The sequence below is a fragment of the Peromyscus californicus genome, unplaced genomic scaffold (genome assembly GCF_007827085.1).
Source record: "Peromyscus californicus insignis strain IS unplaced genomic scaffold, ASM782708v3 Scaffold_2__1_contigs__length_46816999, whole genome shotgun sequence".
In the NCBI taxonomy this organism is placed as follows: Eukaryota; Metazoa; Chordata; class Mammalia; order Rodentia; family Cricetidae; genus Peromyscus; species Peromyscus californicus.
The window spans coordinates 25,820,555-25,847,880 of record NW_026294540.1 but is presented as its reverse complement, the minus strand read 5'-3'; the positions used below and the strand labels follow the sequence as shown (position 1 = coordinate 25,847,880).

Here is a 27,326-nt window from a genome sequence, read left to right as displayed (position 1 = left end):
TACTGACATTCTGCTTTTTTCAGGATCACAGAGGGCGACAAGACTGGGAACAGCCATGACTATTCAGAATGCTAAATTTGTCTTTCGGGGGATGAGTCCAAGAAATCCAGGGCCATCCAGGACATCCTCCTGGGGACCAGCTGGCCCAGGAGAGTTGCTTAGCTCCACCCTGGTGCCCCTATATGTGGTGATTAATCTTGATTGTCTCCTTGATGAGATTTGGAATCTTGAGTCATAGGCCTGAAAGATGGCTTGGTTGGCAAAGGTGCGTGACACCAAGACTGATAACCTGACTTAGATCCCTAGGACACATAATTGTGGAAGGAGAACACTAACTCATTCCCTCAAGTCAATCTTTGACCCTTCACATGTTCTCTCTCTCCCTCTCCCTTCCTCTCTCTGACATACACTGCGTGCACACACACACACACACACACACACATATGCGCACGCATGCATGCACTTGCACTCGCAAATTAAAATGTATCAGGTGTGGTAGAGGACGCATCTAATCCCAGCACTTGGGAAGTAAAGGCAGGCTTATCTCTGAGTTTGAAGCCAGCCTGGACTACATATTGAGTTCCAGGTCAACCATAATAATAAATGTCTCAAAAATAAATAAATAAAATGTAATCAATCGAATGGTGAAGGTGTTTCCAGAGATACTTAGCTAAGGAGGGAAGATCACCCCCCCCCCCAATGTGGTGGGCTGGGGTCTCAGACTGATTCAAAAAGAAAACAGACCTGGGATGTAACTCAGTGGAGATTTGCCTGCTGTCTTAGTCAGGGTTTCTATTACTGTGAAGAGACACCATGACCATGGCAACTCCTATAAAGGAAAACATTTAATTGGGGTGGCTTAGAGATTCAGAGGTTTAGTCCATTATCATCATGGTGGGATAGGGGGGCGTGCAGGTAGGCATGGTGCTGGAGAAGGAGCTGAGAGTCCTACATACTGACTTGCAGGCAGCAAGCATACCTCAAAGCCCACCCCCACAGTGACACACTTCCTCCAACAAGGCCACACCCACTCCAACAAAGCCACACCTCCCAATCATGCCACTCCCTATGAGTTTATGGGAGCCAATTGCATTCAGACTACCACACCTGGTACACACAAAGTCCTGAGTTCCATCCTCAGTCGCACACAAACCTGCACTGGGGGACAAGCCTGTAATCCCAGCAGTCAGAAGGGGGAGGCATCAGGATCAGGAGTTAGAGGTTATCTTCAAGTACACACCAAGGTTGAGGTTAGCCTAAGCTTTGGTGATGGCATGTTATGAATGCACTAATTAGTCCATTGATTAGATCAGAGCCCTCAGGATACATCTCTGGAGGCACCTCACGGGCATATGCAGAGGGATGCTTAACCAATTGGTAGGAGGTTCTTTTTCTTTTCTTTTTCCATTTTTCCTCTTTTTCTTTCTTTCTTCCTTTCTTCCTTCCTTCCTTTCTTCCTTCCTTCCTTCCTTCCTTTCTTTTTAAATTTGGTTTTTCTAGACAGAGTTTCTCTGTGTAGCCCTGACTGTCTTAGAACTCACTGTGTAGCCCAGGCTGGCCTCGAACTCACAGAGATCCGCCTGCCTCTGCCTCTCCAATGCTGGGATTAAAGTTGTGTGCTACTGTTGTGTTGTCTGGCTCTCTTTTGGTGCACGCCTTTAATCCCAGCACTCAGGAGGCAGAGGCAGGTGGATCTCTGTGAGTTCGAGGCCAGCCTGGTCTACAGAGTGAGCTCTAGGAAAGGCTCAAAGCTACACAGAGAAACCCTGTCTCGAAAAACCAAAAAAAAAAAAAAAAATCTCTTTTTCTTTTTAAAGATTTATCTTGTAGCCAGGCATAGTGGCTCACACCTTTATTCCCAGCACTTGGGAGAGGCAGGCTTATCTCTGCGTTTGAAGACAAGATAGCCAGGCCTACACAGAGAAATCTTGTCTCAGAAAAACAAACCGAGGTCTGGAGAGATGGATCAGAGGTTAAGAGCACTGACTGCTCTTCCAGAGGTCCTGAGTTCAATTCCCAGCACCCACAACCATCTGTAATGAGATCTGGCACCCTCTTCTGTATACATAATAAGTAAATAAATCTTAAAAATATTAAAAACAAACTGAACAACAACAAAGATTTATTTTATTACTTTAATTGTGTGCGCACGCGTGCCATACACATGTGCGCAGGTATCCACAGAGGCCAGAAGGGTACATCAAATCCCCCAGAGCTGCAATTAGAAGTATTCGTGAGCCGTCTGTTGTGGGTGCAGAGATCCAAACTCCAGTTCTCTGATAGAGCAGCAGTGAAGGGTCTCATCCACTGAGCTGTCTCCACTCTTTCTCACCCTCTTCCTCTGTTTCCTCATTTCTTCCTTTCCTGGTTTTTCGTTTGATTTATTATTATGTGCGAGCGTATATGATTGGGTCATGTGTCTCATGGCATCCATGTGGAGGTCAGGGTACAACTGTGTGGAGCCTGTTCTCTCCATTCACCGTCATGTGGGCTCCGGGGTTCACAGGCGAGAGCTTTTATGCGAAGGGCTGTCTCTCCAGCCCGTGTTGTACGGTTTGAAGAAGTGTCTCATGTAGCCCAGGCTGGCCTATGTACTCACTATGTAGCCAAAGACGACCTTGAATTTCTAGTCCTCCTGCCTCTGTCTCCTGAGTGCTAGGATTACAGGTGTGTGCACCATGGCTGGTTCATGTGACACTGGAACGGAGCTCAGGGCTTCGTGGGTTCTAGGCGCTCTGCCCACTGAGCCCTCCACCCAGCCCCATCTTTTCATTGGAAAAATGAAAGCGTAGTAGATAAAGTGGGAGAAACTTAAGGTGGGTGTGGTGGTGCACACCTGTGACCCCAGCACTCTGGAGGCAGGTCAGGAGCTGGAGAGATGGCTCGGTGTTTAAGAGCACTGGCTGCTCTTCCAGAGGACCTGGTGAGTCTCAGCATCCAATACACATGGAGGTCACAACTTTTTATATACATACATACATACATACATACACACATACGTACATATCTTTGTTTATTGTATGAATGATTGGTCTTGCATGTATATCTGTTCACGACCTGTGTGCCTGGTCCCTGTGGAGGTCAGAAGAGGGCATCAGATCCCCTGGAACAGGAGTTACATGTGGCTGTGAGCCACTGTGTGGGTGCTGGGAATTGAACCTGGGTCCTCAGCAAGAACAGCCAGTGCTCTTACCTGCCAAGCCATCTCTCCAGCCCCTGACCCCACCCCTACACATCATCTTTAACTCCAGTTTAACTCGAGAGGATCTATGCCCTCTTCTGGCCTCCATGGGCACCAGGCACACATGTGGTGCACAGACCTACATGCAGACAGCACACTCATACACATAAAAATAAAGAAATCATTCCCGGCCAGCATTAGCTGTCTCAAAACAAAACAATAATATAATAAAACAAAATAGACAAAAAAAAAAATAATAAACAAAACGGCCAAGCATGGTGGCACAGGCCAGTGATTCTAGCACTTGGGAGGTAGGAACAGGAGTGTCAGAAGTTCAAAGTCACCATGGCTATGTAAGAGAATTTGAGGTCCATTTGGGCTACCTGAGACCCTGTCTCTAAATAAGAAAAATAGGGCTGTGGAGATGGCTCCCTAGCTAAAGGTGCTTGCTACCAAGCCTGAAGACCTCTGATGCCGAGAACCCACATGGCAGAAGGGGGAAATTAGTCTTGAAAGTTGTCCCCTGACCCCACCCCCACACAGCATGGCACACACGACCTCACACACTTGTGTGCACATGCACACAAAACAAACAGTTGTGAAAAAAATACAAAACCAAACCAAGAATCTACGGTCCATCCCTGCTTATCCCGAGGCTCCATGGTTACTACGCCTTATAACTCTATCAGCAAGTATCCATGTAGTCATAACAGCACATTCTGCCCCAGACTACCCGATGGCTCACAGGGACTGGGTGAGATAATAGACCAGAAGGCATTTTGCAAACACTGCAGTCCTGTAGAGAGCTTTATTTTTAAAAACAATAGCATAACAACTAAGGCTACAGAGGCCCTTGGACAAGGACGATTGTTTGAGTACTAATAAGTAACCTTGTTACTCGGAATTACTGAAATCTAACACCTCCACAGCATAGTGCTCTGTAACAAGGCCCTGCCCTAGCTTGGCATTCAAGGCCATTGGTGTGGTATGTGTAGGGCTAGGCTTCACAAATCTGCTCACCAGTAGGTGTCAGCCTCCACCAGGACACATCCACCAACCTCGGTGTAGGTTTGTCAAGGAATGGCAGATTTCTCACCTCCTCTGTAAACCTTCTTTGTGGTGCTGAGGATTTTAATCCTGCTAGGACAACACTGTCACTGAGCCACACCACCAGCCCCTCACTGGGGGATTCTAGGCAGGTGATCTACCACTGAGCCACACCCCAGCCCCTCACTGGGGGATTCTAGGCAGGTGATCTACCACTGAGCCACACCCCAGCCCCTCACTGGGGGATTCTAGGCAAGTGCTCTACCACTGAACCACACCCCAGCCCCTCACTGGGGGATTCTAGGCAGGGGCTCCACCACTGAGCCACACCCCAGCCCCTCACTGGAGGATTCTAGGCAGGTGCTCTACCACTGAACCACACCCCAGCCCCTCACTGGGGGATTCTAGGCAGGGGCTCCACCACTGAGCCACACCCCAGCCCTCTTTATGCTTTTTATTTTGAGACCAGGTCTCACTAAACTGTTACAGATGAGCAGCCTGAGGAAGAGGGAGGGGTAGAAGGCTAGGAGAAGGTAGACTGCAAGGGAAGGAGAGGAGGCCATAGCATTAAGGATCCTGGTGCAAAATAAACCAAATTAAGTTTTGCTTTTTATTTAAGGTAGGCTGATGGGAAATTACAATTATAAATTATAATTAATTTACTGTAAGAAGAATGAGAGAAGAGACTAGACATAGGTGGATCAGTTCAGAGGATGTTTTTGTTTTAAACTTTCCATTTATTTACTTTGTACTGGTATTTTGCCCACATGAGTGTCTGTGTGAGGGTTTCAGATCTTGGCGTTACAGACAGTTGTGAGCTGCCGTGTGGAGACTGGGAGTTGAACCCGGGACCTCTGGAAGAGCAGCCAGTGAGTGCTCTTACCCATTGAGCCATCTCTCCAGCCCTTGTTTTAAATTTTTTATTACATTTATTTACTTTGGGGGGGAACACACACGTGCCACAGTCATGTGGAGGTCAGATGACAACTTATGGGAGTCCACTGACTCCTTTCATCACGGGGGTCCCAAGGATCGAACTTAGATCATTTGGCTTGTCAGCAAGCGTCTTTACCTGCTGGGCCAGCTTGCCAGTCCCCAGAGGCTGTTTTTGTTTGTTTGTTTGTTTGGTTGGTTGGTTGGTTTTTATGGTTTTTCGAGACAGGGTTTCTCTGTGTAGCTTTGGGCCTTTCCTAGAACTCGCTTTGTAGACCAGGCTGGCCTCGAACTCACAGAGATCCGCCTGTCTCTGCCTCCCGAGTGCTGGGATTAAAGGCGTGCGCCACCACTGCCCGGCTCAGAGGCTGTTTTTTTAAGGCACCTTTGCCTGGCGTTGCCTGCCCCTGTAAGTGGAGTTAGGCATAGCCCTGCCCCTGGTTGGCCTGTCCTCTTTTGTCACCGCTTCAGGATAAGATAACCCTACAGAAAACATCACAGCCCCTGGGCAGCCTAGTGCTGGAGCGGGAGCACCAGCATTTACTGACCTTTGAGCAGTGCGTGCACCTCCTGTAATTGCTACAACAAAGCTGACTGCACACTCAGTAGTTAGAACATCAGAATTCTGGGGCCAGTGTCATGGCTCAGTGGGTAGGGGGCGCTTGCCACTAAGCCCAGTGACCCGCGGACCCGAGTTCGATCCTTGGGACCCACATGATGGAAAGAGAACTCATTCCTGCAAGTTGTCTTCTCTCTCTCTCTCTCTCTCTCTCTCTCTCTCTCTCTCTCTCTCTCTCACACACACACACACACACACACACACACACACACACACACACACACACACACACACGAAACCAACAACAAATGAATGTGATTTAAAAACAGAAACAGAATCCTGTCTTCTCACAGCCCTGGAGGCCAGAAACTGGAAATTTATGTTACTAGGTCACGATCTAAGGAGATGACACAGGTTAAGGAAATGGCTATCAGTGGGTTAAAAGTATATGTTCCTTAAGCATGAGGGCTTAAGTTCGAATCTCCAGTGCCTAGCTAAAAAGTTAGGTATCCATGCACACCCATCAATCCAGCACTCTAGAGGCTTTGACAGGGGATTGCTGTGAGTTTAAGGCCAACCTGGGCTATATCTACTGAGATCCGGGTGGGGAGGGGATAGCAAGACCTTGTCTTAGAAAGCACCCCAGCTGGGTGTGCACACCTTTAATGCCATCACTCAAGGGACAGTTCCTGGCCAAATTCTAGGCCAGCCAGGGCCATGTAGTGCCTGTCTCAAAAAAAGAAAATAATAATAATAATCATCATCATCATCATCATCATCATCATCCCACATTTGTAAGGGAGAAACAGGAGAAAATTACACTGAGTATATGAGACCTTGTCTTTAAAAAAAGCCTTGGCCAACGGTGGTGGCACACACCTCTGAGCCCAGTACTCAGAAGGCAGAGGTGGGTAGATCTCTGAGTTCAAAGCCAACTTGGTCTACAGAGCTAGTTCTAGTTCTAGGACAGCTAGAGTTACACAGAGAAACCATCTCAAAAAAAACCAAACAAACCCCCCAAAAACAAAGACAAGAAAAAGCAGCCAATAACAACAGCCCACACTCAAGTAAAGAGTGTCTGTTGGGAATCCTTGCTCTGTCAACCAATTCCAAACTTAATGGTTCACAAATTATTTGACTATTTTTGAGGCAGTATATTTTTATTGTAGCTCCTGGCTGTGTAGCCGAGGCTACTCAGGAAACCCCATCCTCCGGCCTTACTTAGTGCTGGGATTGCCACCACACCCAGCTCCTGCACATAGTTCAGCCTGTAGATCACTCTGATTGCATGCTCGCCCCCACCCACCACAAGGCTTGCCGAGAAACAGTCCCAACTTCATTGATAAGAACTCTGATTGCGAAGGGAGGGGGCTACCAGCCTGCCCAGCCGACTCTTTCCTGTAGGTACAGAGGCCAGGGGTCTACTTCCTGGTAGGAAGTGGGGCTTATCCCTTCTTCCTTTGAAAGTCTAATCAAGCTCATCCTCAGCTACACAATAAGGTCGAGGTCAGCCTGGGCTTCTCTGGACTCTGTATCAAAAAAGAGAGCCAGCCTGTCAAGGCTACTGTAGACCTTTGGTCCCAGCACTTAGGGAGGCAGAGACAAGCAGATCTCTATGGGTTTGGGGCCAGCCTGGTGTATATAGAGAGTTCCAAGCCAGCTATAGGGCTACACAGTGAGACCATCTTAAAACACAAAACCAGGGGCTAGAGAGATGGCTCCGAGGCTAAGAGCACTGACCGCTCTTGTAGAGAACCTAGGTTCGGTTCCCAGAACCCACATTGTGGTTCACAACCATCTTTAACTCCAATTTGAGGGAATCCAATGTCAGTCTTCTGACTCCTACAGGCACCAAGTGTCATGCACATGGTACACAGGCATACACATAAAGTACACTGGCAAAACACATAAAATAACATAGATAAACAATTTAAGGTGGTGGTGGTGCGCTAGATAAAGAGTTTGCCATGCAAGGGAGAGTGCTTGAATTCAGATCCCCGGAACCCATGTAAAAAGCTGGCCACACTGTCATCCTAGTGTTGGGGAAGGGAAGATGGATGTCTCCCTGGGACTCACTGTCCAATCAGCCTAGCCAAATCAGTGAGAGACCCTGTCTCAAAAAATACAGCGGAGGGCTGGCAAGATGGCGCCTCCTCTCCTGCCAAGTCTCATCGCCCATTTGTTATTCAAGACCCTGCATGATGGAAGGAGAGAATGGTCCCTTGAAAGTTGCCCACTGGACGCCACACCTGTGCTATGACACCTGTATGTGCATGTGCCTTTCATCCTCCATCTCACCTCCCTCTCTATGCACCATACATACAAAATACAAAGGTTTTAAAAGGTGTATGCTCTAACTGTAGGGCATCTCTGGAAGCCCTCTGGAGCTTGGGGGTACTGTCTGTATTGAGGTTTATTACCAGGAGCCACTTCATTCTCCTCTGGACGTCCCGGGCGTCTTTTTTTTTTTTTTTTTTTTTTTTTTTTTGAGACAGGGTTTCTCTGTGTAGCTTTGGCGCCTTTCCTGGAACTCACTCTGTAGCCCAGGCTGGCCTCGAACTCACAGAGATCCACCTGCCGCTGCCTCCCGCGTGCTGGGATTAAAGGCGTGCGCCCCCACAGCTAGGTCCCTGGTGTCTTAACTACACCGCGAACCAGGCTGCCTTTGATTTGGGAGGAGGAAGATGGCAGGCTTTTGTCTCCTGGGAAACCTTACACCAAAGGAGCCTTTGCTTGGAGTCCTGCTCTAGACACCAGCTGTGTCTCCCAGAGCAGAGAGCCCGCCAAGGGATTCTCTGGGGATCTGAGAGGGCGTAGATACCCAATTTAGAAGAAGCCAGGCAGCCAATCTCTCCTCCAGAAAGGGGCAAGCTTGCGACTCCTTGGGAGCAGGGGCCTGTCCCTAGAGCGCTGGTGTGGATGGATACCTGGCACCGTCATTTCCATTCGCCCATCTGTTGGGAGCCCCCAGCCTCTTATTGGGAGGCCCCTGGGGATTAGCCTCGGGAGGCCAACCACAGCCTCTCAATTCCCTCTTTGTCCATGGGGGGGAAAGCCAAGTGGAGAGGGGACAAGGGGCTGGACCCCTGCCCTCGCTGGAATGTGCAGACTCGTGGTTGAGAGGGCATCTCCCCTCGCCCTTTCTGCCACCTCCCCCGCGCACTTCCTGAGTCCCACCGAGCCCTCCACGGAAACGCGCGCGCGTACATACACACACATTCGCACATGCTTGCATGCATGCACACACACACACACACACACACACACACACACACACACACACACACACACACACTTCCTGGCGGCCCCCGGCTCCTGGCTCGCCCGTGATCCCGTCCCATCCGCCTGGGCAGCTGCCGAAAGAGACCTTTTGTTATTCAAATCACACCCTCCTCGCTGAGCTCCTGGGGACCTCAGGGTCCCGGAATCCACCGCGAGGTGGCCTCACCTCTTGCGGCGGATCTCGGGGTTCCCCGGGGCCCTCCCCTCAAGAGCACGTTCTCCAGCTCCACCGAGGGACCGCGCCTCCCCCGCCGGCGCCCTTCCCCTCCCGTCCCCTCCCCTTCCATCCCCTTCCCTCCCCGCCCCGCCCCTGCCGTCCTCGGTCCAGCCGCGGTGCCGCCGGCCACCACCAGGGCCCCCGCCGGCCGCCGTTGCCAGCAAGCAGCATGGCACCCCCGGGGCTGCAGTAGCCGCCACCAGTCTTCAGTGGGGGGTACCCGGGATCTCCCTGGGTGTGGGGAGGACACCCTACCGCTTCGGTCATGGATGTGAACAAGATGGTAAGTGAGACCTTTTGAGGCTCTGTCCCCGAGCTCCCCGCCCCCACCCGCCTCGCATCCCATCTCTCCCCCTCCCCCCTAGTCTGCAGCGTGATCCATTGAAAGTTTTCTGGATTGTTGATTTTCCTGCCTGTTGGCCCCGCTCCGCAGAGCGCTGGGAGGAAGGAGGGAGAGCCGGGCCAAGGATCTGGAGGCGGCTGGCCCGCGGGGCTGGGGCTCCCGGTTTCCCGCCTCGCCAGCTGCCAGGGCTGCCCTGGGCCGGGCTCCCTTTCCTAAATTAGTCAACCTGCGAGGCGGAGGAGGGGAGGGCAGCGCTGCAGGGAGGGGGCTGCTGCTGGCCCTTCGGAGCACCCTGCTCGCACGGGGCTGGGGATCTACTAGGAAGGTTTATGCGCTGGGAGGTACAGGTGTTCCTGGGAGGGCGAGTGAGGAGCCATCCTGGCTTTGACCAAAGTGAGGGGGCAGGAACAAGACGACCCCCCACCCCACCCCCCACCAGCCCGCGCACACTCTCTCGGAGGGGCCATGTTATAGACTGGTCACTTGTAAGCCTCAGCTTCGGTGGGCCTGGAGAGCAGCGAGCCCTTTTTTGGCTCGTTAAAGTATCTTATCTTTTCGGGTTCCTTTAGAATGGAGGGGTCTGTTCCCTTCCCCAAAGCAGCCCCGCCCCCACTCCAAATACTGCAGGAGATGCCAAAATTGTTGCTCATTGATTGAGACCAACTAGTGACTCTGGGCGGGTTTCAGGGATCCTGGAGGGATGGAGGGAGTAACTCAGGAGGACACCAGTACCAGGGAACCCAGGGAACCCAGTGCCACGCTGGCTGACTTTAGACCTGGGTTCCCCATCTTTGGCTGCCTCAAATTGGAGAGGTGCGCTCCCCCAAATGGAAGGCAGGGGAAAGCCATAGAGTTGGAGTCTGACTGTGTGTGGCCTGTAGGCGACTTGGGGACCTGCAGCTTACAGAGGAGGTTTGAGGTTAATTGTCTCTAGTGGGTGCATTTTCAGGGTGCAGAAGGTAAGTCCGTTCTGGTCCCCGCATAACCTTTGGCCCTCTATCTTGGTTCTGGACCAAAGCGTTGAGACACCTGTGAATTTTCTTCCCCTGGAAGGAAGCCCTTCTCTAAGAGGCTAAGTCTCAGCCCTCTGCGGTAAGGGCTGGGTTAGGAGTCTTCTGAACTCTTGTCTTTCTGTGGTGAGACAGAGCCAAGAGGCTAGACCCTGCCCCGGTCCCCCGTGTTTGTACCACAGACAACTTAAAACCCGCAAAAAAAAAGCCCTCCTGAGGGCTGGAGAGAGAACTCCATCCATAAAAGGCAAGTGTGAGAACCAGCGATTGATTCCCAGCGCCTTGTGAAAACAGACCCAGCTGCACACACACACACACACACACACACACTTGCAATCCCAGCTCTGGGAAGGTGGAGATAGGTAGATGCCTTCAGGCCTCGCTGGCCCACCCAGACTAGCTTCGTTTGCAAGTTCCAGGCTGAGTGAAAGGTCCTGTGTAAAAAAAAAAAAAAAATGTGGACAGCACCTGAGGAACGCCTGAGATTTACATCTGAACCCCAAGTGCATGCGCTCATTTGAACCCGCACTCACATATCACCTCGAACACGCCCACACATACACACGCAAAAGGAAGTGAGGGGAGAGGACTGATGAGATGGTTCAGCCTGCGAAGCACTTGCCCTAAAGTCTGAAGACCTGAGTTCGGTCCCCGTAACCCCTGTGGCGATCTGAGTTCAGTCCCCGTAACCCCTGGGAAGGTGGAAGGCAGTAGGAGACCTGACTCCATCAAGTCGTCTTCTCGACAGCATGGCGGGACACTTGACTGGCTGGCGTTTTCTGAAGGTGGCAGAGCAACACTAAAGACTCACTGGTCTGAGCTCGAGTTTAGGGTCCCGTGGCTGCTACTCCAGATGGCCTCAGAGCTCCCACCTGCTTTCATTCAAGTTCCTTCTAACTTGCCAGGATCAGGGACTTCTGCCTTTAAATGCTTTAAAAAAAAAAAAAAAAGTAGGAGGTGGTGGCGCACGCCTTTAATCTTAGCACTCGGCAGGCAGAGGCAGGCAGATCTCTGAGTTTGAGGCCAGCCTGGTCTACAGAGCTAATTCCAGGACAGCCAGAGCTATACAGAAAAATCCTGTCTCAGAGAGCCAAAAGGAAAAAAAAAAATCCCATTTATTTGTGTGTGTGTGTGTGTGTGTGTGTATGTGTGTGCGTACCCATGCACATGTTTGCATATACCATACAGCATGGGTGGCAGTACAGTTCACAGGAGTTGGTTCTCTCCTTCTATCATGTAGGTTTCAGGGATAGAACTCAAGTCTTTAGGCTTGGCAGCAGGCACCTGTACCCAGTGAACCATCTTGCCACTCCGCCTATCCCTGTCTTTAGTCATTTACTTCTGGTACTTGTACCGCCTTCTATCCCTCCTGAATCCCATGGTGTTTATTTATTTCCTGTCATTGTAGGGGAAAGTTGGGTGGTGTGGTGAACAATAGGACCGCAAGCCTGGGGAGGTGGGGATGAGCAGATCACTGGGGCTTTCAGTCCAGCCTAGCTGGGTCAGGGAGCTCCAGGCCAGTAACAGATCCTGTCTCCAAAAATAAGTTGGAAAAAAAAAAAAAGTTGGGCCGGGCGGTGATGGTGCACATCTTTAGTCCCAGCACTCGGGAGGCAGAGGCAGGCAGATCTCTGAGTTCGAGGCCAGCCTGGTCTACAGAGCTCTGGGAACAGTCCAGTGGATAAAGTGTTAGCTACACAAACATGAACTGAGGCTTGGATCCCCACCACTCACGGAAAAGCTAGGCAAGGTAGCATATGTCTATAACCCTAGTACTCGAGGCAGATAGATTCCAGAAGCCTGGCTAGCCAGCCAGGCTATTCAATCAGTGGGAGATCACGTTTTGAAAATAATGTAGAGCTAGGTGTGGTAGTGTACACCTTTAATCCCAGCCCTGGGGAGGCAGAGGTAGGTGGATCTCAGTGAGTTCAAGACCAGCCAGTGCTACATAGTGAAACCCTCCGTTAAAGAAAAAAAAAAAAGTGGAAAAATGATTGGGGAAAATGTCCTGATGTCAACCTCTGGCTTCCACATGCGTCCGCATGGGTGAGCACACACGCACACGCACATGCACGCATGCACGCACCCAGTAATAAAATAAAATGACCTGGCTGGCTCTGGAGGGCTGGGTGGAGTTGCTTCTTCTAGAGCAGCGAAGGGCATTGCTCATTGGCAGAGGAATGGGCAGAGCCCACTGGGTGAGAATGGGCACAGAGGTTGGAAATCAGGAAATAGCTGGCTGGTTAGTTGTGGCCGGTCCAGGAAGGCCTTAAATGCCAACCCCGGCGCTCAGCCTGTAGGGACTGGCGAAGCTCATGGGAACCGTAAGCACAGAGGCTGCACATGGATGGCTTTTCTCCCCTTTTAGCTTGGAGTCTAAACAAAAGTGATATTTGATTCTCATTAATCATTGAGCAGCCCAGTGCCCAGCCCAGAAGCCATTGTCCCCGGCTCTTTGTGAAGAACACAGACCCTGGGCTGTGTCGCTAAGAGAACCTTCCCAACCCGGGCCCTCTGAGCCCGCTTCCCATTCCCACAGGAGGCCCGGGTTGCTCTCTGTTCTGACCCTTCCTCCCCCACCATGTTTGGTTTGAAGCCTCACTCTGGTAGCCTAGAACTTCAGGGTTGACCCCAAACCCATTATTCCAGCTACATCCCTGACAGAACCCATCTTTACTGGTCTTGAGGTTTTGAACTCCATGGTGGTCTTTGTTTAACGAGAAAAGCCAGGTTAAAGTTCACCTGACTCCCTGTATGAGTCTAAAAAATTAATAATTACATTTACACATTTATGAATATGCATACACATATACATACATATGACTTTGATTCCACTTAATGAATATATTGCATATGTTCTTAAGAATTGTACTTGGATTGTGTCCTAGGAATGCTACTCTTGATGTGATGAAACACCATGACCAAAGCAATTTGGGAAAAAAGGACTTATTTGGCTTACACTTCCATATCACTGCTTATCATGGAAGGAAGTTAGGCAGGAACTCAAACAGGGCAGGATCCTAGAGGAAGGAGCTGATGCAGAGGCCATGGAGGGGTGCTGCTTACTGGCTTGCTCAGCCTGCTTTCTTACAGAGCCCAGGACCACCAGCCCAGAGGTGGCACTACCACAATGGCCTGGGCCCTCCCCTGTCAATCACTGATTAAGAAAATGCTGTACAGGCTTGCCTACAGCTTGATCTTATGGAGGCATTTGCTTAATTGAGGATCCCTCTGTGATGACCCTAGCTTGTATCAAGTTGACATAAAACTAGCCAGCACAGATTGCTTGTGAAATTTTTATAAGAAACAGGTAACTGAGTATGGTGGCGTACACCTTTAATCTCAGCACTAGGGAGGCAGAAGCAGGCAGATCTCTGTGAGTTTGAGGCCAGCCTGGTCTATATTGTGAGTTCTAGGACAGCCAGAGCAACATAGCAAGACCCTGTCTCAAACAAAACAAAACAAAACAAATAAGAAAAAAATAAAAATAAACAGTCATCATTCGAAATTGATCTATTGATTTACTTTTTGAAATGCTGAGGATGGAACCCAGAACTGCAAATGCTAAACAAATGTAGCATGGAACCATGTTCCAAGCCCCTCACTGGGGGATTCTAGGCAGGTGCTCTACCGCTGAGCCACACCCTAGCCCCTCATTGGGGGATTCTAGGCAGGTGCTCTACCACTGAGCCACACCCCAGCCCCTCACTGGGGGATTCTAGGCAGGTGCTCTACCACTGAGCCACACCCCAGCCCCTCATTGGGGGATTCTAGGCAGGTGCTCTACTGCTGAGCTATGCCCCCAATCTTTTTTTTTTTTTTCCTGGATTTTTCCCTGATTATCACCTTATAATTGAGACTGACTTGGAACTCCCAATCCTCCTTCCTTGGCCTCCCAAGTGCTGGGATTATGGGCATGTGCCACCATGCCCAGCTACACCTGTAGTAGAAAACATTTTTACACCATGGTTATTGGGACAATAGGATACCCAACGCCTCATATTGGACCCTGAGGTGACTGGTTCTTCCTATAACCCTTGAGTTCCTGGATTGGCCTGAAGAGCAGAGCCTCATCTGGGTTTCAGTTGACAGCTCTGGGAACCAATTGTCGCAGCTCTCGTTATCTCTGAATGAGGGTCCAAATGAGTGGGGGCAGTGGACTCACCAGCTGATGCCACTGGTGAATATTTGATGACATCAGATGTCTCCCATCGAATAATGCTGAAGTACGGGAGCCATTCAGGGGTGGATAGTGGCGCCGACTTTGACCCACGCACAGAGCAACCTCCCGGCTTTTGGGGAGCTGACAACAGTATCCCGTCCTGGCAAGAGCGTGGATGTATAGAACAGTTCGTGTTTACACAATGCCCAGCAGTGCGTGAAGCGTTTTCATACCTGCCAGGGAGGCAGGGCAGAAACAGGCAGCTCTGTTTCACAGACAGAAAAACTGGTGTCTAGGGAAGTGAAGCTGAGGATCCCATGGAAGGGCAGAATCAGGTCTTGTACCCAGTACACACACATGCACACACACACACACATTCACACACACTCATACTATATTCTCTTTCTCTCCCTCCCTCTTTTCTCGCACCTCTCCTTCCCCAACCCCCCCATCTCTCTTTTTTAGACAGGGTCTCACTGTCACTGTGGCTGGCCTGGAACTTGCTATGTAGACCAGGCTGGTCCCGCTCACAGAGATCTGGCTACCTTTGCCTCCTAAGTGCTGGGATTAAAGGTGTGTGCCGCCATAGCTAACACACACCTTCACACAAAACAAAAGACAAAACCAACATAAAAATCGCCCGGTGGTGGCGCACGCCTTTAATCCCAGCACTCGGGAGGCAGAGCCAGGCGGATCTCTGTGAGTTCGAGGCCAGCCTGGTCTCCAAAGCGAGTTCCAGGAAAGGCGCAAAGCTACACAGAGAAACCCTGTCTCAAAAAACCAAAAAAAAAAAAAAAAAAAAAATCATTTTTTATTATTGTGTGGGTGAGATGTCTGTGTGGAGGGTGCTCGTGCCTAGGTGTGCTTGTGGAGAGGTCAGAGGGCAGCCCTGTGGAGCTAGTTGGCTCCCTCTCCCCTTCCACCTTTTTCGTGGGTTCAGGGATCAACTCAAGCTATCAGGATGCACAGCAAATACCTTTACCTGCTGAGCCATCTTGCTGCCCTTTTTTGTTAGTTGGATTGTTTGTTTATTCTTGAGAAAGGATCTATTAGGTAGCTCAGGCTGGCCTCAAACTCACTGTATAGCCAAGGATGACTGAACTCTAGAGCTCCTGACTGTACCTCTCAAGTGCTGGGCCTTCCCTGCTGTGGTTCTAGAACCTGCCAGGGCTGATGAGTGCACTTGCCCAGAGTCTGTAAAGTCATCTAGATCACTGCCTGGCACAAAGCAGGTACTTGGTAAAAAGTCAGTGAGTGCTGTAGTATATCCAGCTGAGCTGATGTGACGACGACTGTCTATCCTGAGTCGTCTGTGAGCAGGTCCCACCATTGCTGTGAGGTCTTCATATCAAAGACAATGTATCCATTTACTGCTTCACTGTATAGCTCAAGCTGGCATCAAACTGGAGATCCTCCTGCCTCAGCCTACTAAGTGCTGGAATTACAGATCTGTGCCATCATGCATAGCTGCAATTCATTTCTTTTATTCATTTTACATACCAACCACGGATTCCCCTCTCATCCCTCCTCCTACTCCCCCACCCCCACCCCAAATTCATTTCTTTATATTTTAAGGACTCAGACTATAATGGTGTGTCTGTGTGTGTGTGTGCATGTGTGTGTCTTTGTGCCTGTGCATTTAGGCCATAGTGGTGTGCATGTGTGCGTGCATGTGTGTCTGTGTGCCCGTGCATTCCACTGTGGAGCAGAGAGAGACCTCAGATGTCTTCTGTTGCTCTACTGCTTTCCAGTGTGCTACCTTAAGACAGGGTCTCTCACAGAATCTGGAGCTCACCTTTTCCAGCCAGCAAGCCCCGACAATCCTCCGGTCTCTGTGTCGGGTTTCCCCTTCCCGTCTCCACCCCTGCACTGGGGTTGCAGATGGGCACACACCTGCACCCGGCCTTTCTCTTTTGTTACTTAGCTGCTGGAGATCGGCACTCGGGTCCTCGTGCTTGCCTGGCAAGCACTCTTACCCACTGCACCAGCTTCCCAGTGCGTGGGTTCAGCTCTTCAGAATTCTTGGGGAGATGATGGCTCAACAGTTAAGAGCATGGGCTGCTCTTCCAGAGGACCCAGGTTCGATTCTCAGCATCCACCTGGTAGCTCACAAGCATCTGTAACTCCAGTTCCAGGGGATTCAATGCCCTTGTCTGGCCTCACACACATACGTGTAAGCACACCCGCATACATAGGAAGTAAAATAAGTATGTCTTTTAAAGGGGGTGGGAGGCAGGTGTGGTAGTGAGATCCTGTCTCAAAAAGAAAAAAATGATTGTTTTTACTGGGCTAAGCAGATGGCTCAGTGGGCAAGACATTTTTCACCAAGCCTGACCTCATGAGTTCCGTTCTGGGAGCCCACATGGTGGAAGGAGAGAATTGACTTCCCTGAGTTGTCCTCTGGCCTCCATACGTGTATTTTTGGCACATGCACACATACAAAATAAAGGAAGAATTATTTTCACTGATGCCTCTTGAGCTGGGTAGCAAAGGCATAGGAGTAGTCTCCTGTACTTTGCCTTGTGACCTTAGAAACTAGACTTCGTGGTTAGTCTTCATCCATTCCTGCTACTGTGACAAAAATGCTTAAGATGGGTTGGTTTGTAAGTCATAGAAGTTTGTCTTCCAAGCCAGCTGGTGGTGGCGCACACCTTTAATCCCAGCACTCAGGAGGCAGAGGCAAGGGGATCTCTAAGTTCGAGGCTAGCCTGGTCTACAGAGCAAATTCTGGGACAGCCAGGGCTACACAGAGAAATCCTGTCTCAAACGCCTGCCACCAAAAAAAGCTTATCGGTCACAGTTCTGGAGTTAAGTCCAATATCACAGAGGCGGCCTATAGGGCCTCTAGTAGGAATCTGTTCTGTATACAGTATTTCCTCATGGCATCCTCAAACTCTGGAAAAGAGAAAAGATGTGTCTGAAGGAATAGAAGACCAGGCTGTTCTCTAAGCCTCTTTCATAAGGGCTTTTATCCCATGCATGAGGGCAGGGCTCTCATGACTTTATTACTTCCTGGAAGATCTTGGCTCTTGTTCCTACCACATAATGAGCTCAAGGCTAGCCTGGGCTACATGAGATGATGTCTCAAAAAATAAAGATTTGCAAAAAAGTTAAGGAGAGCTAGGTATATAGCTCAGTGGTACGTGCTAGTATGTACAAGGCCATTGGTTCAAAATCCAGTACTGAAAAAAATGTATTGTCACAGGCCTGGAACCAAACCTTCAATAAAGGTCCTGTGAGGGACTCTTACCCAAGCCCTAGCATGTGTTACTGTTGGAACAGTGCTTCACATTTTTTAAATTATGCCTTTATTTTGTGCACATGTGTGTGGGTGTGCCCAGAGGTCTAAGGACAGCTTGGGGAAGTCAGTTCTCTTCTTCCATCATGCAGGTCCCAAGGATCAAACTCACATCATCAAGACTTGGCGGCAGGCCTCTTTCCCCATAGAGCCATCTTGCCAGAACTGTGCTTTAGTAAGATAGTCCTGAGATGGGCATGTAGCTCAGGTGGTAGCGTACTTGCTTAGCCAGCATGCATGAAGCCATGGGTTCAAGCCCCAGCACAGCATGAACTGGGCATGGTGATGCACACCTGTATCCAGTACTTGGAAGGTGTATGGTGAGTCCGAAGTCAGCATGAGCTATGTGACACCCTGTCCTAAATGGAGGTGCAGGGGATCAGTCTGGCAATGTTGGCATCCTGAGCTGATAACCAGCACATCCACAGGCCTGGAGGTCCAGGTAGGGGTTGCCTTGCCCAGAGGCACTTTGGAGAGCTGCTTCCTGCCTCCCCTACCCTTCTCTTGGCTCTTCCTCTCACCTCCCCTAAGGAAGAGTTCCCCATGGTCCTGGAGACACAGAAGTGAGAGTTCTTGGTGGCTTTGCTTTCTGAGGAAGTCAAACCTCAACCCTGCAGCTGATGATGAAATGTACCTCCAAATTTAGCAACCTCCCCCCCCACCACCAAGAAAGTTCTAGAACACCCTCCCCAGCTTACACTCACTCTGTGGTCAGAACAGGGAGTGTTCTCGCCTTGTTGGTATGACATTCCGTGGCCTGCTGAGGGTGACCATGCCCTTCCTGATGGTTCACTTTTTCTGCTCCTCTTTCTGTGTGCACAAGCATGTATGTCTGTGGATACACTGACAAGCGTGTGTGTGTGTGTGTGTGTGTGTGTGTGTGTGTGTGTGTGTGTGTGACAGCCTCCTCGGGTGACATGCCTCAGGCACTGTCTACCCTGCTTCTTTGAGACATGGTCTTTCACTGGGTCTGAGCTCTCCAATTAGTCTAGACTAGCTAGCCAGGGAGTCCCAGGGAACCGCCTCCTCCGTTTCCTCAATGATAGGATTACAGATGTGTGAGGATCAAACTTGGGTCCTCATGCTGTACTAGCTGGGCTATCTCCCCAGCTCTGTTTTCTATCACCCCTCCACCCATCCCACCCTCTCTCTTAGATAGGCCTTGACCTCACTGGATAGCTGAGGGTGGCCTTGAACTCCTGGTTCCCCTGCCTCCACTTCCCAAGGGCTAGGATGGTGGGCATGTATGCCAGGATACCGGTTATGCTTTTAGTTTCTGACCTAATATCAGTGAGGCCTGCATTTCTGTTGCCTGGTTATGTTGGTCCCCAAACTGGGGGCTTGGCACCAGGCAGTGTGTTCTCAGCTGTGGAAATGACTGTTCTGTCCTTCCAGGTATACTGCTGTGCTTTATGTTGCTGTGGTGATGAACATCATGACCAAAACGCAACTAGGTGTTTTATTTTTAAAGATTTATTTATTTATGTATATAGTGTCCTGCTTGCATGTGTGCCTGCAGGCCAGAAGAGGGCACCAGATCTCATTACAGATGGTTGTGAGCCACCATGTGGTTGCTGGAAATTTTATTTTTAGTTTTCTTTTTCTTTCTTTTCTTTTCTATCTTTCTTTCTTTCTTTTTTTTTTTTTTTTCCTGAGACAGGGTTTCTCTGTGTAGTTTTGGAGCCTGTCCTGGATCTCGTTCTGTAGACCAGGTTGGCCTCGAACTCACAGAGGTCCACCTGCCTCTGCCTCCCAAGTGCTGGGATTAAAGGTGTGCGCCACCACCACCAGGCTTAGCCTGCCTTCTTATACACCCAGGACCACCCCACAGGCCTGCCTACAAGTCTGTCTTTTCTCAATTGCAATTCTCTCTTCTCAGATAACTTTAGCTTGCATTGAGTTGACCCCCCCCAAAAAAGGGCAATTGACTCCTTGTCAACTTGACACACAAAGACATCACTATTCAACTATAACCTATCTTCTTTTATCCCCAAGATCTCATATTAATGATAGTATCACAATATAAAACAAATAATTTTAAAAGTCCCATAGTTTTTAAAATTCAAACACTTTAAAAGTTTAGTCTCCTTAAAATATCCAAAGTCCCTTTCAATGTTCAAAATCTCTAAAATTTCAAAGTCTCACAACTGTGGGCTCCTGTAAAATTAAAAAAAAAAAAAAAAAAAGGTTACATACTTCAAAAAGGAAGATCCAGGGCACAATTAAAATCAAAGCAGCCGGGCGGTGGTGGTGGTGCACGCCTTTAATCCCAGCACTCGGGAGGCAGAGCCAGGTGGATCTCTGTGAGTTCAAGGCTAGCCTGGTCTACAAAGCAAGTTCCAGAGAAACCCTGTCTTGAAAAACCAAAAAAAAAAAAAAAAAAATTAACCCAAAGCAAAGTAAAACCAAAGTCCAACAGTGTAAGCTCAGCATCAGGCTTCCGGGACTCACTCAAGATCTTCTGGGCTCCATAGGTCTCCAGCAGTTCTGCCTCTCTGGCTTTGGCAGGCTCAGGCCAGCTCCATCCCACACCTGCTGATCTCCTTGGTGGTCATCCCATGGCACTGGCCTCTCCAAAATGCTGGGGGTCTCTTTCACCAATAGCCTCTCCAGAACTCTCTTCAGGGACTCTGATCCTGTTGCACTGTGCCAAGCTTCTCCTTCAACTGGGGCTGCACATTCACCGTTGACCTCTTTTGACTTCTCATGGTACCAAGCCTCAAGAGCTCTTCCTGACTCCTTTATTCTTTCAGAACCAGTACTATCTGGGAAATGTTGACACATGACCAAGGCTAGCATGAAGTGCAGCCTTGGCCTCCTCTGGACCACAGCTTCTCTGTGCTGATCCTGAGGAGATACTCCCGGGAGATTTCACCTGATGATGCTGGTCTCTTCTTAATCACAGCTGATTCTTCAGCCCTGCCTGATCAGTATCAAATTATTGAAGCAAAGCAAAGGTTTCACTTTAATGGTTTCTTGTTAATCACAGCTGATTTCTCAGCCCCAGATGACCAGAACCTCAGATTTCTTCATTCAAAATATTGGACAGTCCCCAGTAGGGACTCCAGAGGTCCCCCTGAAAATTCACAAGCCAGGCCTCCATTCATTTGCATTGCTCTTAGTATTATCTTCTAAGTCCCCATGATGGCTCACTAAGCTCTGAATACTCAATGGCTTTTCTAGCCCAAAGTTCCAAAGTCCTTCTACAACTCTTCCAAAACACATTCAGGTCTGTCACAGCAATACCCCACTCCTGGTTCCAAATTCTAGCTCAGTTAGAGTTTCTCTTGTGATAAAAACACCGTGACCAAAAGCCACTGGGGGAGGAAAATATTTCTTCTTACAACTCTCAGGTCACACTCTATCCCTGAGGGGAGTCAGGGCAGGAACTCAAGGCAGGAACTGAAGCAGAATTCATGGAGGGATACTGCTTACTGGCTTGATCAGCCTGCTTTCTTCAGGACCTCAGGATCACCTGTTTCAGGGGTGGCACCACTCACAATGTGCTGGGCTCTCCCACAGGAAGAAAATGTCTTACAGGCTTGCCCGTAGGCTAGACTTATAGAGGCATTTTCTCAACTGTCGATCTTCCATCTCAGATGACTCTGTGTCAAGTTGACAAAAAAAACCCAGCCAGGACACTTGGCAGGTGCTCTCCCTGAGCCACACCCCTCACCCCTTACTGGGGGATTCTAGGCAGGTGCTCTCTCTGCTGCTGATCCATATCCCCAGCCCCACTGGAACTCTTCTAAATCCCATATGTGGCACATCCCACTTGCTCACTTCTCCATTTGTAACAAAGCAACCCTGGGCTAGGAATGTAGGTCAGTTGGTAGAATGCTTGCCTAATTTGCTCATTTATAGTGCTGGGTGGATTATCTGGTAGGTTGCTTTTATTTAACATACCTGAAAACAAGCGTCTGTGTCCTCAAACTTTTCCCATCATTCTTTCTGCCTCGTTTATTATTTACCATTTTTGAGGATGGGTACCACTATGTTGCACAGACTGAATCCAGAGTCTCTGTATAGCTTAGTTTGGCATTTAACTTGAGATTCTTTTGCCATTGACCCTTGAGTGCTGGAATTACAGACCTATGCCACCATACCCACCCCTCTACCTTGTTAGGAGTTAACATGGTCCCTCTGTTTCCAGCAGAAGATATTCATGGTATCTCAGGGTTTTTATTGCTGTGAAGGGACACCATGACCACAGCAACTCTTTTTTTTTTTTTAAATAATTTATTTAACTTTATTTTATATGTGTTGGTGGTATGAAGGTGTCAGATCCCCTGGAACTGGAGTTAGAGACAGTTGTGAGCTGCCATGTGGGTGCTGGGAATTGAACCTGGGTCCTCTGGAAGAACAGCCAGTGCTCTTAACCACTGAGCCATCTCTCCAGCCCCATGCAACTCTTATAAAGAAAACATTTAATTGGGGTGGCTCACTTACAGCTGCAAAGTCATCATGACAGGGAGCAGGCATGCAGGCAGATGTGGTACTGGAGAAGTAGCTGAGAGTCCTACATTTTGCAGGCAACAGGAAGTTGACTGAGACATTGGTGGTATGAGCATAGGAAACCTCAAAACCCGCCCCCACAGTGACACACTTCCTCCAACAAGGCCATACCCACTTCAACAAAGCCACACTTCCTAATGGTGCCAGCCCCTGTGAGGTTATAGGGACCAATTACAAACCACCTCACATGGCTGTCATCTTTGACTCCTCCCTCAATCTCAGCCAGCATCTATGAAATAGCCCGTCAGCAAATCCCATGTCAGTTCTACCTTAAAAATAAATTCTAGACCGGGCGGTGGTGGCTCACGCCTTTAATCCCAACACTCGGAGGCAGAGTCAGCAGGTGGATCTCTGTGAGTTCAAGGCCAGCCTGGTCTACAGAACAAAACTACACAGAGAAACCCTGTCTCGTAAAAAACAAAAACAGCAACAAAAAACAAAACAAAACAAAACAATTCTGGAACAGAGAGGCAGCTCATCAGATAAAACACTTGCAAGCAAGAGAATCAGTTTGGTCCTCCCAGGCCCTAGGTAAAGGCCTGTACTCCCAGCCTGTAGAAGACAAAGACAGGATTCCTGGAGTAAGCTGCCCAGCCAGATAAACCGTATCGGCAAGTTCTGGGTTCAAATGAGAGACCCTGCCTCAAAACAGTAAGATGGAGGGAGAGTGTTTGAGGAAGATAATCTAATACCAGCCTCTGGCTTCCTCACGCATATGCAGACACACATGCACACAGACACACACAAGGCATACACCTAAGCATGTGCACCACACCTTGCACATGTGCAAAAGAAGATTCCAATAGCATTTGCACAATCCCTGGGTTCAGTCCCGAGCACTGAACAGAAAAAGTAGGTGAAGGAATAAATGACGAGCCCCGGCACAAGCCTGTCACTTCCCTCCTGCCACCCTCAGCTAAGCTGCCATCATTTTGATCTGAGGTCCCTGCTTGTCCCTGTAATCTAGTCTCAGCATAGCGCCATAGGTTGCCTTCAATCCCAGTACTCCTGAGGCAGAGAGGCGCGGGGTGTGTGTGTGTGTGTGTGTGTGTGTGTGTGTGTGTGTGTGTGTCTGAGTTCAAGACCACCCTGATCTACAGAGTAAATTCGAGAATAACCGGAGCTACATAGTGAGACCCTGTCTCAAAAAGAAAAAAAAAAATTACACCAAGGTTGGGGATGTGGCTCAGTTAACAGAATGTTTGCCTAGCATATGTAAAGTCCTGGGTTCGTACGCAGCACTGCATAAAACCAGGCATAATGATGCATGCCTGGAATCCCAGTACTCTGGAGGTGGACCCAGGAGGATCAGGAATTCAAAGTCATCCTGAACTACATTATGAATTCAAGGCCAACCTGGGCTACGTGAGATCATGTTTCAAAACAAATTAAAGAAAAGCAAGTCCAATTGTGTCACCCCTGTGTTCAAAACCTTTAGTCAGGTATGGTGACACATGCCTGTCATCCCAGCACTCAGTGGACTGAAGCAGCAGGAATCATCCTAAATTCAGGGATAGCCTGGGCTACGTAGTAAGTTCAAGCCAGCGTGTTCTGTTTCACGATCGTATCTCAAAAAAGCAAACATAAGCACATACTAAAGAAATGTGTGGGGAGGCAGAGGCAGGTGGATCTCTGTGAGTTCAAGGTCAGCCTGGGCTACTGAGTGGGTTCCAGGAGAGCCAAGGCTACCGAGAGTGGTCCTTAAGGACTTAGCTTAGATTGGGGTTAATCTTAGTATTGGGCGAGGGTGGTGTTGAGTGGCTTTGGGAAGGCAGGTGACCGTCTGCTGGGGTGGCTCCGTAGTTAGAGGCAGGCAACATGGGAGAGGAGCTCATCTTCTGAGCTTTCTGCAACAGATGTGGTTTTGTGTAAGTCGTACTTCTGTAAACGCGGCCCAATTTTAAATATACGAACGGAGACTGCTATTTAAAGGCATGTGGTGCCAGTTTCTTTTGTAAAGTGAATCATTAATCTCTTAATTTGCACTCAGCGTCAGCTCCTGTGTTCCATGAAGAAAAGTTAGATTCGTTTAAAAAAAAAAAGATCAAGGTCTGGTGGTGGGAGTCAAGGGAACCTCTGTCCTCTACGTGGCCACTGTCTATATTTCTCCCTCTTTGCCCAAACTCTTCCCTCCTACTTCCTATCATTCTTTTGCTGAGTTCTTTCCTCGTGTATGGAACATTCTTCTGCGGCTCCAGCATGGTGGTACATGCCTGTAACCCCCGCTAGTCTAGAGGTCCGAGGCAGGAGAATCAAGAGTTCCAGATGAGCCAGGCGGTGGTAGTGCACACCTTTAATCCCAGCACTCGGGAGGCAGAGGTAGTCGGATCTCTGTGAGTTCAAGGCCAGCCTGGTTTACAGAGTGAGTTCCAGGACAGCCAGGACTGTTATATAGAGAAACCTTGCCTTGATAAATGCCCCCCCCCAAAAAAAGGAGTTCCAGACTGTGGGGCTGAGGGTGTGGTTCAGTTGGTAGAGCACTTGCCCAGCATGCATAGCTGTGGGCTTGATCTGAAGAGTGTGCTAAACTAAGCGTGGTACCATCTGTTTATAATCCCAGTACTCGGGAGGTGGAGGCATTTGGAGCATCAGGGGTTCAAGGTCATCCTTGGTTACATTGTAGATTCCAGGCTAGCCTGGACCATATAGCAAGACCCTGTGTCAAGACGAGAAGGTGAATGTAAAAGAAGGTATGACGGATGTGTGCCGTGTTCCCTCCTCAGACCAGATGAATTTCGAGGGGGAGGAGGGGAGCCGAGTTAAGTTCCAGGGGATAGTCGCTACAGCCAGGTTTGGGACTAGCAACCAAAGTGACAACCAACCATTAGTTATTTTTGCCTCACTGTGACCAAAACACTGCACAACTCACGGGACAAAGAGTATGTTCTGAGTCATGGTCTCCAAGGGTTTCAGTCCATCATGGCTGACAGGGAAGAGAGGCAGGCTGTAACCAGGGACCTGGCTACAACCTCAAAGGCTTGCCCCTAAGACCTGCTCCCCTCAGCTGGACCCCAAAATAAGTCTCCCCAAATAGCGTCTTCAGCTGGGGAACAGGCCTGTGGGGGACACTTCAATTGAAGTCATAACAGATGTTCCGCCTTGCGCTTTAAAAACCACTGAGACCCCAAGAGTGTCTGTCTGCTTTGTGACAGAGAGTGACTGGTGTGGATGTGACCATAGACCATGACAGGATTGGTTGATGTATATCTACGGGGCAGGAGGAGCTGGAGTTTAGGGCTCTGGACTCTCCCCTCCCAGCATGTCATCTGTCCTGCCCATACCTCCAATGGGCAGCCAGATCGGCTGGCCTCTCCCGGAAGGGGTTTTATTCTGACTCCTAAGGAGAGGCTGCCTGTTGTGAATGCAACCCCTGTTTACATCACACTGGGGTTGGTCAGTTAAGTTCTTGTTCTTGGTTCTCTAACAGACTTTGTCCTTTGGGCTCTGACTGGACCAAAAATGGCTAAACATCTGCTAGTAGAAGAGCTGAACTCTCCTTTTTATGTTGTGCTGAGGTTGGAACCCTAGGCCTGGCCCATACCACACCCCAGCCCCTCACTGGGGGATTCTAGGCAGGTGCTCTACCACTGAGCCACACCCCAGCCCCTCACTGGGGGATTCTAGGCAGGTGCTCTATCTCTGAGCCATACATCCCCCAGCCTTAGAAACTTTATTCTGGCTACTTGATTGAGAAGGGATGCTGTAGGGGCAGAGGTAGATTCAGGTTCTACAGTAATATGGGTGTGAGGTAGGGGTGCATGTTGTGGAACCAGAATAAGAGTTAGGAAGGCAGAGGATGTCTGGGGATGGAGAAGCAGGGGGCCTTGACATTGCTGGGCTTGCAGCAAGTACTTCCTGCCTCAGTCATGGGACAGACGGGTCACCGATGAATCAGCTCCATGAGCGATGCAGCTGGGTCCCAAGAGCTTCCTGTACCACCCAGCTCAACCCTCTTACCCACTTGGTTTTGTGAGATTGTTGTTGGCATGAAGCTGCTGCTGTGGGTCCTTACCAGGAGAGAGAGAGAGGCTGAGCACCCACTAGCTGTGGAAACGGGGTGTGGCAGAAGGTATGAAGAGGGAAGAGAGCAGTTGGGTAACGTAGTGGTTTGAGGGCAGACACAGCCCAGCCCTGTGCATCTGGAATATTCTCCTCAGAAGCCCTGGCAAGGAATGCCGCCAGCAGTATGGAAATCTTTATCTCGGACTGTGCCTTACCCACCTGTTACTGTCCCCAAATCCCTGACAGGTAACCTAAGGGTGGAATCGCTTTGTTTAGGCTCACGGTGTGAGAAGACACAGTCTACCACCTTCATGGGGAAGGCATGGCTCAGGTTCACAGGAGTGGGAACTTGTGGTCAGGACTCTTCTCACTGTTTACCAGGAAGCAGAAAGTTCCGATCGAAATCAGGGCCCGGCCGTAACCTCAGGTCTGACCCAATACCCAGTGACCCACTTCCTCCAGGAGGACCAGTGTTTCTATAACCACCTAGGAGAGCTTCACTAGCCGGGGACCAGTATTGAAACAGATTTGCTTGGGGGAAGGAAGCATTTTCGCATCTCTATTGGTTCTTTTTTATGTTGCTGTTAAGGAAAAAAAAAAAGTACCCTTAACCAAAGCAACTTAAAGGAGAAAGGATTTATTCTCTCACATTCCATCACTATGGAAACGCCAGGGCAGCAGGCGGGGAAGGCTTGATGAGAGCAGAATACTGGCTGCTCACATTGTATCCACAGTCAGAAAGCAGAATGTGAACAGGAAGTGGGCCAGAGCTGTAAG

At 49.5% G+C, this 27,326-nt stretch overlaps 1 protein-coding gene across 3 annotated transcripts in view; it reads left to right on the top strand.

Annotated features, from left to right (window-relative positions):
• Hip1 (huntingtin interacting protein 1) overlaps positions 1 to 27,326 on the top strand; it is a 129,790-nt gene that overhangs the window by 43,875 nt on the left and 58,589 nt on the right. Inside the window, exon 1 of one of the 3 annotated variants that reach the window (XM_052753983.1) lies at positions 9,303 to 9,502. The exons of the other annotated variants lie outside the window; for them this stretch is intronic. Coding sequence (XP_052609943.1) covers positions 9,485 to 9,502 — 18 coding nt within the window. The 5' untranslated portion in view covers positions 9,303 to 9,484. Of the gene's footprint in view, positions 1 to 9,302; positions 9,503 to 27,326 lie in introns of those variants that run through there. 3 annotated transcript variants of the gene reach the window in all.